The sequence below is a fragment of the Piliocolobus tephrosceles genome, chromosome 11 (assembly GCF_002776525.5).
Source record: "Piliocolobus tephrosceles isolate RC106 chromosome 11, ASM277652v3, whole genome shotgun sequence".
Taxonomy (NCBI): domain Eukaryota; kingdom Metazoa; phylum Chordata; class Mammalia; order Primates; family Cercopithecidae; genus Piliocolobus; species Piliocolobus tephrosceles.
In genome coordinates, this window is record NC_045444.1 from 96,064,870 (window position 1) to 96,082,681 (window position 17,812).

General features: G+C 36.6%; 1 protein-coding gene across 8 annotated transcripts in view; it reads left to right on the top strand.

Annotated features, from left to right (window-relative positions):
- The window catches only part of MAP2 (microtubule associated protein 2), a 310,609-nt gene that overhangs the window by 222,043 nt on the left and 70,754 nt on the right, over positions 1-17,812 (top strand). For 7 of the 8 annotated variants that reach the window (XM_031936513.1, XM_031936515.1, XM_031936518.1 and 4 more), the window contains exon 1: positions 14,493-14,675. Coding sequence is in view for 1 of the 8 variants with exons in the window: in XM_031936512.1 (XP_031792372.1) it covers positions 6,578-6,839 (262 nt within the window). In the remaining 7 variants the exon portion in view is untranslated. Of the gene's footprint in view, positions 1-6,554; positions 6,840-14,492; positions 14,676-17,812 lie in introns of those variants that run through there. The other variant, XM_031936512.1, reaches the window with a different exon arrangement.

Here is a 17,812-nt window from a genome sequence, read left to right on the forward strand (position 1 = left end):
TCTGATAAATAACAGCAGTGATGACTAAAAGACCTACCCATCAGCTACAAAATGAGTTTCCAAGAGTCTACATTAATTATGTTAGATAAAGAAGTTTCTATTAAGTAATCGAAAATTGGAATATGTCTGTCCCAAAATTGTTTTGCCACAGTACCCATGTTTCATACTGAGCTGGATGTTTCCTTTTGTTCTTTCTTCATTCTTTTTGTTAATTTTGTTGTTGTTTCTTCCTATTTTTTACTTGCTTCTCTCTCTCTTCTATCGATTCTATTTCTTTACTAGAATGAATAAAAACAATTTGGTTACTTATTGTATTAGTCCATTCTCACATTGCTATAAAGAAATACCTGAGACTGAGTAATTTATAAAGAAAAGAGGTTTAATTGCCTCATGGTTGCACAGGTTGTACAAGAAGCATGATGCTGGCATCTGCTCAGCTTCAGGGAGGTCTCAGAAAACATACAGTCATGGTGGAAGGCAAGTGGGGAGCAAGCACCTCACATGACCAGAGCAGGAGAGAGAGTGAGGGGGGAGGTGCCACACACTTTTAAACAACCAGATATCTGAGAGCTCACTATCATGAGGACAGTACCAAGGTGGATGGTGTAAACCATACATGAGAAAACCACTCCATGATCCAGTCACCTACTACCAGGCCCCACCTCCACCACTGGCAATTACATTTCAGTATGAAATTTGGGTGAGAACACAGATGCAAACCATATCACTTATAAAATTCATAATTCATGGTACCAAAACCTTTTAATCAAAATGAGGCAAAGTACTTGTTTTACTCAACAGTATTAAAACATGTAAGCGTTAAGTCTACCTAAAAACAAAATTGAAGAATGTTACATATGTTAAAAAGACCAGAAATTAATTCATATACCATTTCAACTTGAAATGTAGGCTCTAGAAAGACCATCCTATTCTGGTTATATAACAGTTTTATTATGCTGATATACGATCATATAGCTTAAATCATCAATAGGTTAGAAATCTGATCAATACCAAGTCTCTTAGTTTGGCTCACATCATTGGAATCGAAGGTTAATGTCACATCAACAAACACTAAAGAATTTTAGATTTTTCATAATTTTCCATCAGTGAAGTCATTCAGAGTGCAAGAGTGATCAGTGCTCAGTGGTTGGTATGAAAACATTCATGTTCTTTTCAAGAACTTTAGAATGAAAAAAACAGATCTTAGGTTTATCAAGGGAAAAAGCTGGAATTTTAAAAAACAGAAGTTTTAGCTTTTGATGAAGTAGAAATAAATGTGTCCATAGAAACTCTCAAGTATCAAGACAAAATTGTTTAACAACCAAAGGTAGCAAACATCAAAGCTCACCACTCAGATTCATAAATAACATTTCTGGTGGCACAATATTGTTTCTTTTTTTAAATAATATACCTTACCTAGAAAGAGTACTTGGGCCCTTTACTATATAGCATAATAGTCATGATACAATAAAGCCAAGTGTAATACCTCACCCTAATATCAATAATAGATATTTAAACGTCTTGGATTTTTTTTTTTTTTTTTTTTCTTTTTGAGACGGAGTCTCACTGTCGCCCAGGCTGGAGTGCAGTGGTGCGATCTCGGCTCACTGCAACCTCCGCCTCCCAGGTTCAAGCGATTCTTCTGCCTCCGCCTCCCAAGTAGCTGGGACTACAGGTGCACACTACCACACTTGGCTAATTTTTGTATTTTTAGTAGAGAGGGGGGTTTCACCATGTTGGTCAGGCTGGTCTCGAACTCCTGACCTTGTGATCCGCCCGTTTCAGCCCCACAAAGTGCCGGGATTACAGGCGTGAGCCACTGTGCCCGGCCATGTCTTGGATTTGTAAAAAATGCTTATCACACACAGCAGTATTCCCATTTTATATTGACATGTGTGTTTTGTCCTAAAAAGTAAGATTCCCATTGCAGTATATTATATATTGTAAATCATTGTTTTAGTCTTAGATTTCCTTGCTCACATTATCAAGCTAGGCTTTTCAGGGAAGGGAAATAAGGTGGCCAAGATGGTGAAACCCCATCTCTACTAAAAATACAAAAAAAAAAAAAAAAAAAAAAAAATAGCCAGGCGTGGTGGCATGCACCTGTAATCCCAGCTACTTGGGAGGCTGAGGCAGGAGAATCGCTTGACCCCGGGAGGTAGAGGTTGCAATGAGCTGAGATCACACCACTGTGCTCTAGCCTGGGTGACAGAGCAAGACTCCATCTCAAAAAAAAAAAAAAAAAAAAAAAAAAGAGAGTTCAGGTTGCTTCTCAGCCTGCTCTATCAAAGCAGGGATTGTGTGGCAGATGCTCAGCTGTTTGGCAGTTAGGAGCAGTTAAGATCTGTGATCTTTTGCAATTTGGAGAGTTTCCCATTGCACAGTAGGAACGGAATGTTAAAAATTCCTAGTATCTCACAAGTTTTTTAGTAGATTTGGAGATAATTTGCCTTTGTCTTCACTTTTTTATTTTTATCTTTATTTGCTTAGAGACAGAGTCTTTCTCTGTCACCCAGGTTGAGTGCTGTGGCACAATCATGGCTCACTGTAGCCTCAATCTTCTCAGTTGAAGTGATCCTCCCACCTCAGTTTCCTGAATAGCTGCACTCAGCTAATTTTTTTTTTAAAAAAGGTTTTTTTTTTTTTTTTTTTTGTAGAGATGGGATCTCACTATGTTGGTCAGGCTGGTCTTGAACTCCTGGCCTCAAGCAATCCTCCCACCTCAACCTCCCAAACTGCTGGGATTATAGGTGAGAGCAACTATACCCAGTTTTTATCTTCTTTAATTGCACATTCATATAGTTTTCAAAGAGATTTGTGAAAAAATAATATTACATCAGGAAGAAGAAATTAAAGAAGGCTATGGTCACTTTTAACTATGTTGAAAATACCATTTGAAGAATAGAGGTAATCTATCACCCCAAAACTTTGATTAGAAGTATAAGTGAAATTTATCATCTTATGGGTGGTGTTTTAATAATATTATGTTGTGATTATAAATGAGTGTGGCCAAATAGTGTCTCCTTTTGTTCAATAAACTTTTCCCTAAAACAGAGGCAATAGTTTCACGTTATATTTTCTGTAAAAGTAGTTTTGTCAGAGCCATGCTAATTTGAGTTTGAAATCTCCTAAAATGATAATTACTTACTAAATTGTTAGACTATCTTCTTTCAAAAAGCTCAATAAATTAAGAAGTAATACCTGATTAATCTGCATACATTTTAAGGAATATTATCTGAATAGTCTTACCAGGAAGTTGGATGATACTTTTTGGGTACTAATTTTGATTTGTTTGTGATTCTGGTATTAAGCGAAATCAGTGGGGCTAGCCAGCCTTTTCTTCTTCCAAAATTAGCTTTTATTAACTAATTTTAAAAATTCAAAACTCTAAAGCATTAAATACTAAGGAATTCATTTTTTAAATGTCTGTCCTCTTGAAAACAAATTATCATAATATTTTAAATGGATGATTACCAAATAGCACTGTTTCTATTTAAGTGTTGGTTTGCTAGGTTTAAAATAAGGATTCTTCGTCACTGAGAAATCTGTTCCAGAAAGCCCAGTGGCAGGGGGATGAGAGAAGCCAAGTGTAACTGAGAGTTGTGGGTGCTTATATTGTTGTATTTTCTTTTAATATTTGGTGGCTAGAACTCCTAGAATTAAACATGGACTAAAGTACAAACCTAAATATTTCCCAGATCCTCTTGGGGATGTTAATAAATATGGTGTTAGAAAAAGTTTTGTGGCCAATTGGTTTGGGATGTTCTGCACATCACTGCCTTTGCCTGAGATTCAAATATCCAGTAGCACATCAAAAGCTTTCAGAAGGCTCATAGTGTTCCTGCTCATGTAGCTTAGCATCTCATCTGAACACTTTACCTCTGTGGTCTTCCTCTCCAAAACACATAACCTTAAACCAATCGTGACAAAAAAATCAGACAAATCTCAATGGGGGGTATCCTGTGATTTATCTGATTAGTACTCCTCGAAACTTTCAAGGTCAAGGTCTTAAAGGAACCTAAGGAGACATGAGGACTAAATGTAATATAGTATCCTGGATCAGATCCTGAAATGAAAACGAAAGACATTAAGTAAAAACTAAAGTAATCTAAATAAACTGTGGACTGTAGTTAAAAGTAGTGTATCAGTATTGGTTCACTAATTATATAAATGTACCATATTGATGATGCAAAATGTTTAAAATAGGGAAAACTGTATGCAGGGGGTAGATGGGTAGTCTCTGTAGTATCTGCTTAATATTTTTGTAAATTTAAAACTGTTTCAAAAATGTAAAGCCTATTAACTCAGAAAAAGCTACATCAACAAGGCATGTTATTTATGTGAAACTTTTTCTATTTACAGTGTTCTCTGTGTACACAAAATAAATTGGGCCATATAAGAATACGGAAATCTTAATTAAGCTCTTTGGTAAAACAAACAAACAAAAAGAAATAAAAGCATGTAAAGATTAGGATACTGAAGTAGGCAAGAATCTGTCAGTAAAATGTTGCGATCCAAAAGGTCACAATCAGAATCTAGATGATTTCCTCAGTCCTTTACATACATGAAGATGCCACAACTCCGTGGAAACACAATGCTTAGGCTACCCAATTAGATCTTTTGATATGTGACCAGAAGAAAATGGCAGAATGGAGTGTAGAACACTGCAGAATGGTTTTTATAAAAAGATGTAGCTAATTTTTCAATGTACTCAGGGAGAGGTTAATTCCGAGAGTACTCTCTTCTCATTAGGCTACCATGTGTGGTACATTTGGTACATTTGCCATGACTGTGTTAGGATATCCATTCATTCCTACACAATATCTGGGAACAGATTTGCAAGTAACTCTCATTATTGTACTCACCAAGTTTGCAGGCTCCTATTCCTATTCCAATGTTGTATATGTAATGATTAATGATATAATTAATAAACAATAACAAATGTAATAACTACTGTTTATTGAGCATGCCAGGAACCGTGTTGAGCCCTTTATTTTATTCTGCTTAAACTTGGTAACAAACCAATAAACTAAGCATTGTTCTCATTTAATAGATGAGAAAACTCTCCTGTGCACACAATTCTTTATACATAGTGAGGTAGCAGTACTCCCTGATTTACTCATAAGCCCTTCAAATCAATATTTTAAAAGGTAAATTTTTACATCCTATTTAAATATGTTCTTAGGGAAGATAAATAGAGCTGTTTTGGGAATCAGTTTTGGGAGAGATATGGTGCTGTAGTCAAATTGGCTTAAATGAATTAATTCATCTAGCTCTTCCTGCTGTGAAGAGAAAATAGAGAGAGCAGAGGATAGCAACAAAATTCAGTTTAAAAAACCCCAGACAAATGCTTGTTAGTAATCTGATGTGAAAACTTACTTTATTTATACTTTCTCCAAACAGAGCTTGGTCGTAAGAAGTGGATTTGTCTTAATATAACTTTTGCTTACTTGTTTGGAGGTCTTTGCTTGAGATACTTTTTTGAAAAAAGGAAGATGTTCTTAGTTTCTACCAAAGACAGTATTGTCTGTATTGTCATCCTTACTGTGGAGATGATAAGCTATCAATAAGGCTACATAGTGGGCAACAGCATTCCAAAACTGAGTGGTGAATCACCTCTTTTCAATTATATATCTAAACTTGGTAATATCAGCTTGTAAGAGAAGGTCATGCAGTATCTTCCATCCAATTAACATGCATAGAACACCTCCTCCACAACTCATTCATCCTTTGCTGTAATTTACAACTTCCTGTTATATGTCAATGGTTTTAACTTTTTCAGATCTTATTCGATTTAGCTAAGAAATAATGCCATAAGATAGGATGTAGGCCTAATGCTATATTTATTTCCTTTCTCTCTGTAAGATTTATATTAATAGAAAATGTTATTTCCTCTTAGTCTATAGATAGGGTCTAGGAAGGTTTATTAAAAAATTGAGTTAAAGCTGTCTTTCTTTTAATTCACAATATCTAGAAAAGCATATCTACCTTTGGCTTTAATTGAACACCCTTGAAACCAAAACGGCTAATGTGTTAATTATTGTCTTTTCTAGATCTCACTGAAAGTCACGATTTAAGAAAGTACATGGGATAATTTTCCATGGTATAGAATTCCTGCTGTCATTCTTCCTTCCACATTTTCTAGCCAGTTTTCTCATACTGCAGATTTTCCCTATGCTGAAGGATTCCTTGACTGTACCATACGGTCAACATTCAAGACCGTAATTAAATGAAAGTTCATTAAGATGTGTACCTAAATGCCAAACACTGGTTTTTTTCATTGTTCCTTGGTTTTTGTTTGTTTACAAAGAGGAATATGTGTAGAATGACAGTGATCTTATTTTAAAAGAACTAATATTCCAGAAATGGTCTGTAAAACTCAAGATGAACTAATGGACCCATTCTTGATATTAAACATAGGTTATTGTATGTATTTTCTTTGACTGTAGAAAGCCACTTGTTTGCTACAAACTTCTCCTATCTTGGTACAAACAATATCAGATCAGAAGATTTCCCCAAAGTAATAGCTACTACTTTTCGTCTTCAAATTGCAGGAGAAATAACAAGGCATTGAAGAATGGCAGATGAACGGAAAGACGAAGCAAAGGCGCCTCACTGGACCTCAGCACAGCTAACAGAGGCATCTGCACACTCACATCCACCTGAGATTAAGGATCAAGGTGGAGCAGGGGAAGGACTTGTCCGAAGCGCCAATGGATTCCCGTACAGGGAGGATGAAGAGGGTGCCTTTGGAGAGCATGGGTCACAGGGCACCTATTCAAATACCAAAGAGAATGGGATCAACGGAGAGCTGACCTCAGCTGACAGAGAAACAGCAGGTAACTAAGGGCTCTGCTGTCACCAAGTGCTTGCTTTGTGCTTTGAAGTCAGTTTAGTCTGAAAGTGAATTGATATACAGCACTGATCCTCTTTTACTAGTGCTAGGACTGAAATTCCAGTCAGTCAGAGGAAATAAAAGAAGAGAAAAATCATGGCAATTAACTTGACATTAGCTACATTCTCAATCCCATTCCCCTATTTAATTTTTATCACGTGAATTTTTGCAGGCTGAGTATATGTATGTTTTGCTAGAAACTGTCAGCATTTCAATTCATTGAAAGAATACTTTACAAATAGTTTTTTTTTTTAATTCTCTTGAATGACCTTGTACCTAAATCCAATGGATTGATTACAAGCATATTTTTTAGAGCAGAAAAATGCAAAATACATAAATACATACTGTAATTTTTTAACCTATCATTCAACAAACTACAGTTGAGCATTTTCTATATGCAAGGTGTTGTGTTAGCTTCTGTGCCAGTGCATGTGCAAGACATGGTCCCAGAACTCCATGGATCAGATGATCTTGGAGCAGACATGGGACTTGTGCATATGAGTGTTTGGATACAAAGCATAACATGTAAGTGCCACATGAGCAGTATAGAAAGACAAGAGTTTAAAGCAGATTATTTCTGCTTTGGGCCAAAGATGGTGCACAAAACCATCTTGGGGTGCTGCAGCAAATTCACAAGAATACAACAAAGTATTTTAAATATTTAAGGGGAGCAGTGATAATATCTGTCAAACACTGCATGAACTATTAGCTCAAGATAGTTTACGGTTTCAACATTACATTACACTATATTCCTTTAAGATATCATATCTTTGCAAAGATAGGTTTTCAGCAGTTCTGATAAAAGCAAGTACCCTGCAGAAATCCGTGTGAAATGGAAGAAGAGAGTCATAGTGTCCAACCTGATTCCAGGATTTGAGAAGCTGTGCACATATGTTCAATTTAGTATGAAATTGTGGTTGAGAATGAAATAAAAATATTATTTGAATAATATAATATAAAATAGAATAATATAAAGATATTACTTTCACGTTTCATGGTTACAATGAGGATTAAATAAGATAGTAAAGTGTGCAAAGTGAATGGCTCAAGAGACAATAACTGTTAGTTACTTTTATTATTATTGGTGGTAGTGGTAGTATCAATATGGATGACATAGCACTCTTGATCAAGCAATATTTTTCTATAGCTGAGTATACACAACTTTAAGAGGGTGCAACTTGGGTGTCAGGAGCACTTACTAAGAGGATTTTGAAGGGATTGCAGTATGAGGGGATGAGGGCATGTTATAGCATATTGGTTGTGAGGAAGAAAAGAGTTAGTGTGATATGTCAAGGTTTTTTTCACCATCGAATCTTGCAGCACCTGGCATTAGACCTTCAGTATTCCATAAATGTGTGTTGAGTGAGTGAGTGAATGAAGGAATAAATGAATAAATTCAAAAAGAAGAAAGCCCTCTTCACATTAATGGTGAAAACTGCTGGGGTCCGCGTGTTTCCTAAACAAAGGAATGAACACACAAGACAACACAAGACAAGACAAACGTGGCGGCCGCCCCAAAGGACACGCTCCGCTTTATTTTATACAGTCTTTTGTGGAATGTTACCAAGTCACAAGACACGTTGTTGTTTTTCTGACCTTTCCCTGACTTTCTGGATTTTCAAGATGTTTACACATAAACAAGCCCCCAGGGTCTGCTGTTTGCAGCTGGCTCTTATCGGAACGCCCTGCTTCGTTTGCAAGAGCAGGACTTATCCGGAATGTCTCATTTGCGAGCAAGTAGTCCTCTACAGAAAACGATTGAAAAGTCTTACTTTGTCCCTTGGGCTCTCACCAGTTGACTCTCAGTGACTGTTATGAAGGCTTGTAATACACTAAAAAAAAAAAATCACTGCAGTATGCTTGGTCATGCAGTGAAAATCAATACCATTCACTATTTCATCTGTTCAGTAGTCTTAAGTATTTGAGAGCTTCAGAAAAATCTATTTGTCAAGACAGTGTGTCATCACCAACTTCTCTGAGAAAATAATATACATTTAAAAGAGGCTAACAGACGTTTCTTTTAAATGATGGGTTTAGGAGCATCCAGAGTTAATTTCAAATTCAGCTCAACATGTATCAAACACATTTGGTATTAGATTCGGGAGATTGATTACAAAGGTTTTGTGTGTATGTTCTGAGTGACAAAAATTGTAAACTGTCAGCTACGGGTTACCAGACTGATAGTCAATCCAAACTAAACTATGGTGTGATTTTTAAATTAACTTTCCTCTAGAAATAACAAGCTGAGTATTGAATCCATGAGATATGCATGTGTAGAAATCTATAGAAAAAGGAAAATGTAAAATATTATCTTTTCATACCTACAGAGGATGTTCCAGTGATGAGTTAATGTGCAACTAAATTTCTTTCCAAACTCCAATTTAACAAATAACAAATTTTATCATTCATGGTTTATTGACAGCTGTTTCACAAATTGTGTAATAAAAATCATCTCCAGCATAAACAGATGCTCTTAAATCCCAAATATGCTATTTAGAAATGCTATCATTTGATGATGGAGACTATAGATACGAGCTGGCATAATATTTTGATGTGATTATTTTAAAAAGGACCAGGGACCTATACATCAGCTCACTGTTTTATACAATCTACAAGTGTATTACATTTTTCCCTGTAATGAATAGTTCTCAGGACACTGTTAGCATGAAGCATTTCTCAGTGACATCAGGTCCATAGCTGTATGTTGTAGTATCCAGGACATTACCGATTAAATCCAAAAATCTTTCTTCTACTTTCCTTTTTTGCTATAATCCTCTCTTTGCATTTTAAAATAATATTTTTTCCAAGGTTGTTTCTCTTTAACCATCTATATAAATATGATCACATGATAAATAAATTGCAATCGTCATCTTCTTCCCCCTTTTCTCCTTCATCAGAGTGGGCTCACTTCAACCAAGATCCTTACTTTTTCCCCCCGTCCACTCCTTCGATGTTCATCTTCATTATGGGCAACCATAATTTTTAAAGATGCAAACCCATAGTCAGTGTATCCTTGATCTTATGCACTGACACCAGAGGGTGGGAGAGTGGATAATGTTAGAAGGCAATAATAATTTAAATTGGCTGAGGGCAGTGGCTCACACCTGTAATCCTAGCACTTTGGGAGGCTGAGGCGAGCAGATTGCTTGAGTCCAGGAGTTTGAGACCAGCATGGGCAACATGGCAAAACCTCATCTCCAAAAAAAAAGAAAAAAAAATACAAAAATTAGCCGGGTGTGATGTCACGCACCTGTGGTCCCAGCTACTCGGGAGGCAAAGATGGGAGAATCACCTGAGCCCAGGGAGATTGAGACTATCGTAAGCTGTGATCAGGCCACTGCACTTTGGCCTGGGTGACACAGCAAGACCCTGTCTCAAAAAAATAATGTTAATAAAAATCTAGATTTTGTCCCTTTCTTTATGATTTAAAACTATCCATAGAAAGATAGAATAGGTTGCTCAACTATAGCATAATTTTTTCATTCTTTAAGATTTTTTCTTACCACTGAAGTGTCCTTTTTAGAAGCCATGCCACAGAAGCATGAAAAAAAGAAATGAGAAACTATTAATCATCTAGCCACTTAGGAAAGCTGTTGTTATAATAAGTCTGAAGTGTAATTTTTATCTTTGTCTTTGTTTTTTTAAATTTTTATTTTCATGGATTCGGGGGTACAAGTGCATTTTTGTTACATGAATATATTGCATAGGGGTGAAGTCTGGGCTGAGTGGACCCATCATCTGAATAGTGAACATTGTACTCAATAGGTAATTTTTCAGCTCTCAACTCTTTCCCACTCTCCCCACTTTTTGAGTCTCCAGTGTCTATTATTTCCATCTTTATGTCCATGTGTATTCATTATTTAACTCTCACTTATAAGTGAGAACGTATGGTATTTGGTTTTCTCTTTCTGAGTTATTTCACTTAATATAATGGTCTCCAGTTCCATCCATGTTGTTGCAAAGGATATGATTTTATTCTGTTTTTATGGCTGCATAGTATTCCGTTGTATATCTACACCACATTTTCTTTATCCAGTCATCCACTGATGGATGTTTAGGTTGATTTCATACCTTTGCTATTGTGAGTGGTGCTGCAATAAACATATGAGTGCAGGTGTCTTTTTGATATAATGATTTATTTTCCATTGGGTAGCTACCCAGTAGTGAGATTGCTGGATGGAATGGTAGTTTTATTTTCAGTTCTTTGAGAAATCTCCATACCGTTTTCCATAAAGGCTGTAGTAATTTAACATTCCCATCAACATTGTTTAAGAGTTCCCTTTTCTCTGTATCATTGTTAACATCTGTTGTCTTTTGACTTTTTAATAATAGCCATTCTAACTGGTGTAAGTTGATCTCTCATTGTGGTTTTAATTTGCTTTTCCATGATGATTAGTGATGTTGAGCATTTTTTCATATACCTATTTGGCCATTTGTATGTGTCTTCTCTTGAGAAATGTTTATTCATGTCCTTTGCTCACTTTTTAATGAGGATTTTTTTTTCATGTTGTGTTGTTTGAATTCCTTAGTCCTTTGTTGGATGCACAGTTTGCAAATATTTTCTCCCATTCTGTAGGTCGTCTGTTTACTGTATTGGTTATTTCTTTTTCTGTGCAGAAGCTTTTTAATCTAATTAAGTCCCATTTGTCTATTTTTGTTTTTGTTGCATTTACTTTTGGGGTGTTAGTCATTATAGTTCTTTGCCTAGGCCAATGTTCAGAAAAGTTTTTCCTAGGCTTTTTTCCTATGATTTTTATAGCTTCAGGTCTTACATTTAAGTTAAAGCATCATTTTAAAATTGCTTTCCAAAGCGTAAATAATAAGAGTAATGGCTTGTAATAATTCTTTTCTGTGTTATCTTTATTGAAGAAAGCAAGAGGAATGCATTTTGGTCCCCACAGAGTTTCAGCTCTGAAGATAATTAGGAACCTTGTCTTTAAGTTTCAGTTACAGGGTTGGGGCCCAAACTCGTATTAGAACTTGTATCAAGATCTTGTAAGAGGGCAAAGGGATTATTTGTAAAATTTGTAAAATATTGACTGGAAAATTATTTTAGAAAATGGGAAGTGACCTTTCAAATTTTAAGGGAGAAAAGCAATTGATTTACGTAATCATTGTGCGTGTGACTTAACAGTGTAGTTACACTGGTTTTCACTTCATCTAGTATTCCCTTAATAGTATTATATCAAATCCTATCTTTACTGTGCCTGTTTATAGAATCATTTGGAATATGGCACTTTCTAGCAGCAAAAACAGGGATATGCAAACAAAGTGGTGCTTCTGTTTCTGACCTTGCTCTAAAAAAGTAATAATTTTGCTGTTGCTCACTTTTCATCTAAAGGAGGAAAAAAAAATTCTAATTTCTATTCATCCCTCAAGGATTGCTTACAGAACTATTATGGAAATATATAAAAATATATATATATAATATATATACATATATTATATCCTCTCCGCAGAGAGAGGAGTGTGCAGAACAGTTATTTAGCATTCAAGGGTGGATCTGCAGAAAACCACACAGCCTCACTGCGAAGCATCTGGGCCTGGTGGCACCGATGGATGAGGACAGAAAATGGGGATCTTTTCAGTGTTTTCCTTATATGTATATTTCCTATATGTATATAATATATATACATATATAATATATATAGCTTAGAAATGTGTATAGAATTGCAAGCTGCAGTAGTGCTCTTCAGTTTATAAAGCACCATCATATCTTTTATCTCATTTCATCTTTTTGCAATTTCCATGAGGATATCTGTCATTAGTGTCTTCTTTTTACAAATAAGACAACCAAGGCACAGAATGGCTGAGCAACTTGCCCAGTATTACACAGTAGGAAAGTGAGAGAGGTGAATTGTGACACAGTGTTCAGGAATTTCATGCTCCTCTCTTCTCAATTGTCCCACCCTCAAGAAGTGGTATGAATTTTTTTCTATCGTTTATAATTTACTTGGCTTTATAAATATGCTGCTCATTGTGAAAGCTTTCAAGACTTTTTTAGATGAGTGTATTTTATTTTTCTTGCTCTCAGGATTAATTTTGCAAATGTCAGGATTTTTTCTTTATTAGAAAACAGTGGTGAAGTCCGCTACTTTTCTGTCGCAGTTGTGGATGATATGATTGAAATCTGGAAGGCACCAGTGAGATGACTTTTCACAGTAGATCACATGACTACTGCCAGAATGCAAGTCTCTTGCCTTACAGACCAGTGCTCTTTCCATCATCCCTGTCTGCCACATTTAGAACAGCAGTTAGTTGCAGCAGTTATCAATTACAGGCAAAGCAGACAATTCTTCTATTCCAGAACTGCCACATTCATGTAATTTTAAGTGATATGATATCATAACTTTATTCCTAGTTTTCAATCTGAGTAGAGAAAAAAGGGAGGCAATTTTGAGATATTTATTGATACCAAAACATTTTTAAAGTATTTAAAGTCAAGCTTTGGTGATTTTTTACTATCTTAAAGTACAGTGCTGTGAACACTAGTAGAAAAATGCTGGTCACAGGCCAGGCGCGGTGGCTCACGCCTGTAATCCCAGCACAGTGGGAGCCGAGGTGGGCGGATCATGAGGTCAGGAGATCGGGACCATCCTGGCAAACACAGTGAAACCCCATCTCTACTGAAAATACAAAAAATTAGCTGGGCATGGTGACAGGCGCCAGTCGTCCCAGCTACTCGGGAGGCTGAGGCAGAAGAATGGTGTGAACACGTGAGGCGGAGCTTGCAGTGAGCTGAGATCACACCACTGCACTCCAGCCTGAGTGACAGAATGAGACTCATCTAAACAACAACAACAACAACAACAAATGCTGGTCAGGGAGTAGAAAGTGCCTACGTGACCATCAAAAGCCAGTATCAGCAATCTCCTTGGGTAAATGTATGTAAAGATTAAAAGGCAATTCCTCACTCTACTCCCCACAATTTACCAGGATTCCTTTGTCTCCTCATCATTTCCAGGCATACTATCCAGACCTACCCACTGCCAAAGAGGCAGGAATGGAAAAGCTTTTCCAGGCTTTGCGTTGTCACTTTTTTCAGAGAGCTCACCATGGGAGCTATGTCGTCTAAAGCCTGGTCCTGCACTATCACATCCACATAACTCCAGCAGCCAAGTGACCAACACTCAGTTATATACATTTATTGTTGCTGCAATTATTAAGTTTGAAAACACATGAAGGAAAAGTTTGGCAGCTCTCACATGCAAAAAGCTGAATATGCCTTTAATAAAGCTTTTCTCTCTGTTCTGCTTTTCAATCTCAGAAGATTCAAACCTACCTTTTCTCACCTCTCTCTTTCTCCCCTGCCTCCATTTCTAGATTTCGCGATTTACTAATAGGAGTCAGCATCCCATTTAAAATATGGCCTATTCTATGTAATATAATATTAACTTATGCAGAGCAGAATAGCACTGAGCCATTTCTCCTGCAAAATGACTAAAGCCATCCACCAACCCCCCAAGCAAATAAACAAGCTCGCCTAACAATGCGAGAGGTTGCAGATTTTCTTCCTAGTTGCCATGCCAACCACTCATTGCTCTGGCTGCCATTTCCCTGAGCTCCGCAGAGAGAGGAGTGTGCAGAACAGTTATTTAGCATTCAAGGGTGGATCTGCAGAAAACCACACAGCCTCACTGCGAAGCATCTGGGCCTGGTGGCACCGATGGATGAGGACAGAAAATGGGGATCTTTTCAGTGTTTTCCTTCTAAAGGTTAGGCATCTGGGGCTAGAAAGAGTGAGAAAGACAAGGATTGATAGAAAAGGCAGTTCCACGAGGTTTGTATTGTCACGTTTGCTTTGTCCTATGTGGTCTCTCTTCTAGGTGAAGCTGGTTGTGGGGATTAGTTTCAATCATAATATTTGGCTTGGCTTGTTGATGAATAGGATTTGAACCTAATTTAGGGCTAGCTTATATGGATACTATAATAAAGAATTGTGTCTTTTATTCTTGATACAATATGAGGTTGTATATAGCAGGTATTGCCAGCCAGAGCTTTTGATATTTTACAAATTAGAGGAAAAAAACAACGTCAGGTAAAGTTTTGTTTCATTGTACAGTTATAAGGTACTTTGTCCCATAAAAATCTGTCTTTGCTCTTTAGTCAAGTCTTAAGGTAGGATGAGATTTTCTTAAGATGGTAATTCTGAATCGAAATATGAGGAAGACTTGGTTTCTCAAGACTTGTTTCCATTAAACCCTATGACTCAACAAATTGAGGTATGATTTTATTCCTTGGAATTTTAATTGCCTACAAACACTTCAACTTGTGAAGAGCAAGGCTCTATCTAACACAATATAATAGGGTATTTAAAAACTGAGGTTAATTGCATTAACATATACTTCTATGTGTGTTCCTCAAGAAAATTCCTCCCATGCACTGTGGAAATCAGTCTCGTTTCTTGTCTTGCTTTGTGCTAAATGTCAGAACTACATCACAAGCACACACACACAAAAAAGTATTTTTTCAGATGTTTTGGTCCACTGACATTTTAAAAATTATTCTGTTGCATTTGAATCTTAATGCAACAGATTTGTGCCAATGACAATTCAGACCTATTCGTGAAAATTATTCTTTCTAGTTTGTTTTTAAGTGCAAATATAATTTAATTATCATTGTAATTTTTACTTGACCTTTCTCTCATCCTGTATTTTCCATGATCTTAAGTTTTCTCTCCTCTAATTTGCTGTCATGTTTGTCATCATATTTTTCTTTTAACGTTTTTCAATTTTTTTGAGATTAAAAAAACCTCCATTTAGATAAAAATAATAAACAATTCTTAAATGCTTTTTTATTTTTAGTGAACAGATGAAAGTAATAAGTAATGGAAGTGAGTCTTCTATATCCATTTTTGGACTGTCTAAGCCTTTGTTTTGGTTAGGATTATGCATGGCCTTTATCTGTCCTTTGTTATATTTTGAAGTATTTTCTCCTCACAAAAGAGAAAAAGAAAAAAAGATAAGATAAAAAATCTAATGGTTTTGAACAAATAAATTGCTCAAATATCTTGAGAATATATTTCTTATCAAGCAATAGTGTGTTTTTAAGTGTGAAATATATATATATACACGTATATATTCTTTGATTATATTACTTCTACATGTCTGAGAAAGATCTCTGCCACCGTATGCCAAATGCTGCCTTGCGGTTTAGCATTGGGTTTGATTTTATTGCGGTTGGGAGGTTAGTAAGTAGACTGGAGAGTACCTCGCAGTTATCACTCCTCTTTTTTCCCCTCCACGCTATTGAGATAAACTGACTCTTTCTGCTTCAGTGTGTCAAGCCTTTTTCTGTTCCTCTCATTCCCTCACACTTCACTGCTCCCCAGTACATTACATAAAGCACGTGCTTTGACTGTCAGGGGAGTCTGGAAATCATATCAGGAGAGGATGAACAGAACAACTGGTGCTGCATTGCAGACCTGGTAGCTTCAGCATTATCTGACCTGGCATCGTGAGTCCTGGGGGAAAAGGACACTAAACCGTGTCCTGCCGGCTCACTGTGTAGCTCGTCTCACTGAATGAGTCACCATTCAGCAACACTCATAGAAAATACAATTCAAAAACCAGCCAAGCTGATGAGCAAAGGAAGGGGAAAGCATATGTTATAGGTTCTCATGCAACTTTTAACAATGCTTTTAACAATTTTTGCAAATGCTGAGTGGTTATTGGAACACAGAAATAAGAGTAAAATACAGTCAATTTCAGGAATATGCAAGAAGGCATTAGGCAAAAATAGAAAAGAAAGGAGATATCAAGATTCAGAGAAAAATCATCCTAAATACATATGATTCAGCTTAGCATCCTGAAAATCCATATTTTTAATTTGGAAACACAGGTCAAAGTGATGCTGGCATATGAGCACCTCTGATTCTTGCAAAACATCTCCAGGATGAATGATCAGTCCTCTGATTGGTCTAAAATTTTCTCTTTTGTGACACGTTACATTTGCCGAATGTAAATGGGCAAGTTTACATTATGGTGTTTTCATTCCCATGCAGCATTGTGCAACAAGTCATAGGAAAAACGTTTTGGAAGGGTACCACCCTACAGCAAAGGTTCTCAGAAGTCTACCATTAAAGATAAAGAGCTGTTGTTGATTTTATTCTCTCAAATGAGTCTTCCTCTTCTGAACACCCCCAAGTACCATGTTTATATCTTGCTAATGCCATTGATCATAGCAATCATTTTACTGAGGTTACTTGTTATTTGATTTTATTCCAGTCACTAGGTTGGAAATGCTTTGAGGTAGAACCTGTACTTCATTCATCTTTCTTTTCCTTTTTGTATATAACACAGTGCTTATTTTCTATAATAAGTATGTGCTAGTACATATTTTTTAAATTAATATAAAGAAGAGAGGGCTGGGCGTGGTGGCTTATGCCTGTAATCCCAGCACTTTAGGAGGCCAAGACGGGCGGATCACTTGAGGTCAGGAGTTGAAACCAGCCTGGCCAACATAGTGAAACCCTGCTTCTACTAAAAATACAAAACTTAGCTGGGCGTGGTGGCACACACCTGTAATACCAGCTACCCATGAGGTTGCAGCCCAAGAATTGCTTGAATCCAGGAGGTGGAGGTTACAGTGAGCTGAGATCATGCCACTGCACTCCACCCTGGGCAACAGAGTGAGACCTTGTCTCAAAAAAAAAAAAAAAAAGAAGAAAAAGAGAGAGTATCCATATATAGTTGTGAGAATGGAAATCACATAAACAAAATGGTCTACAAAATTTATGCTACATTGTGCACAATAAATCTGCAGGAAAAACTATGTTAGAAAGGAAAACTGTGGCTAACGCCTGTGTCCCAGCACTTTGGGAGGCCAAGGCAGGCAGATCATGAGGTCAGGAGATCAAGACCATCCTGGCCAACATGGTGAAACCCCGTCTCTACTAAAAATACAAAAATTAGCTGG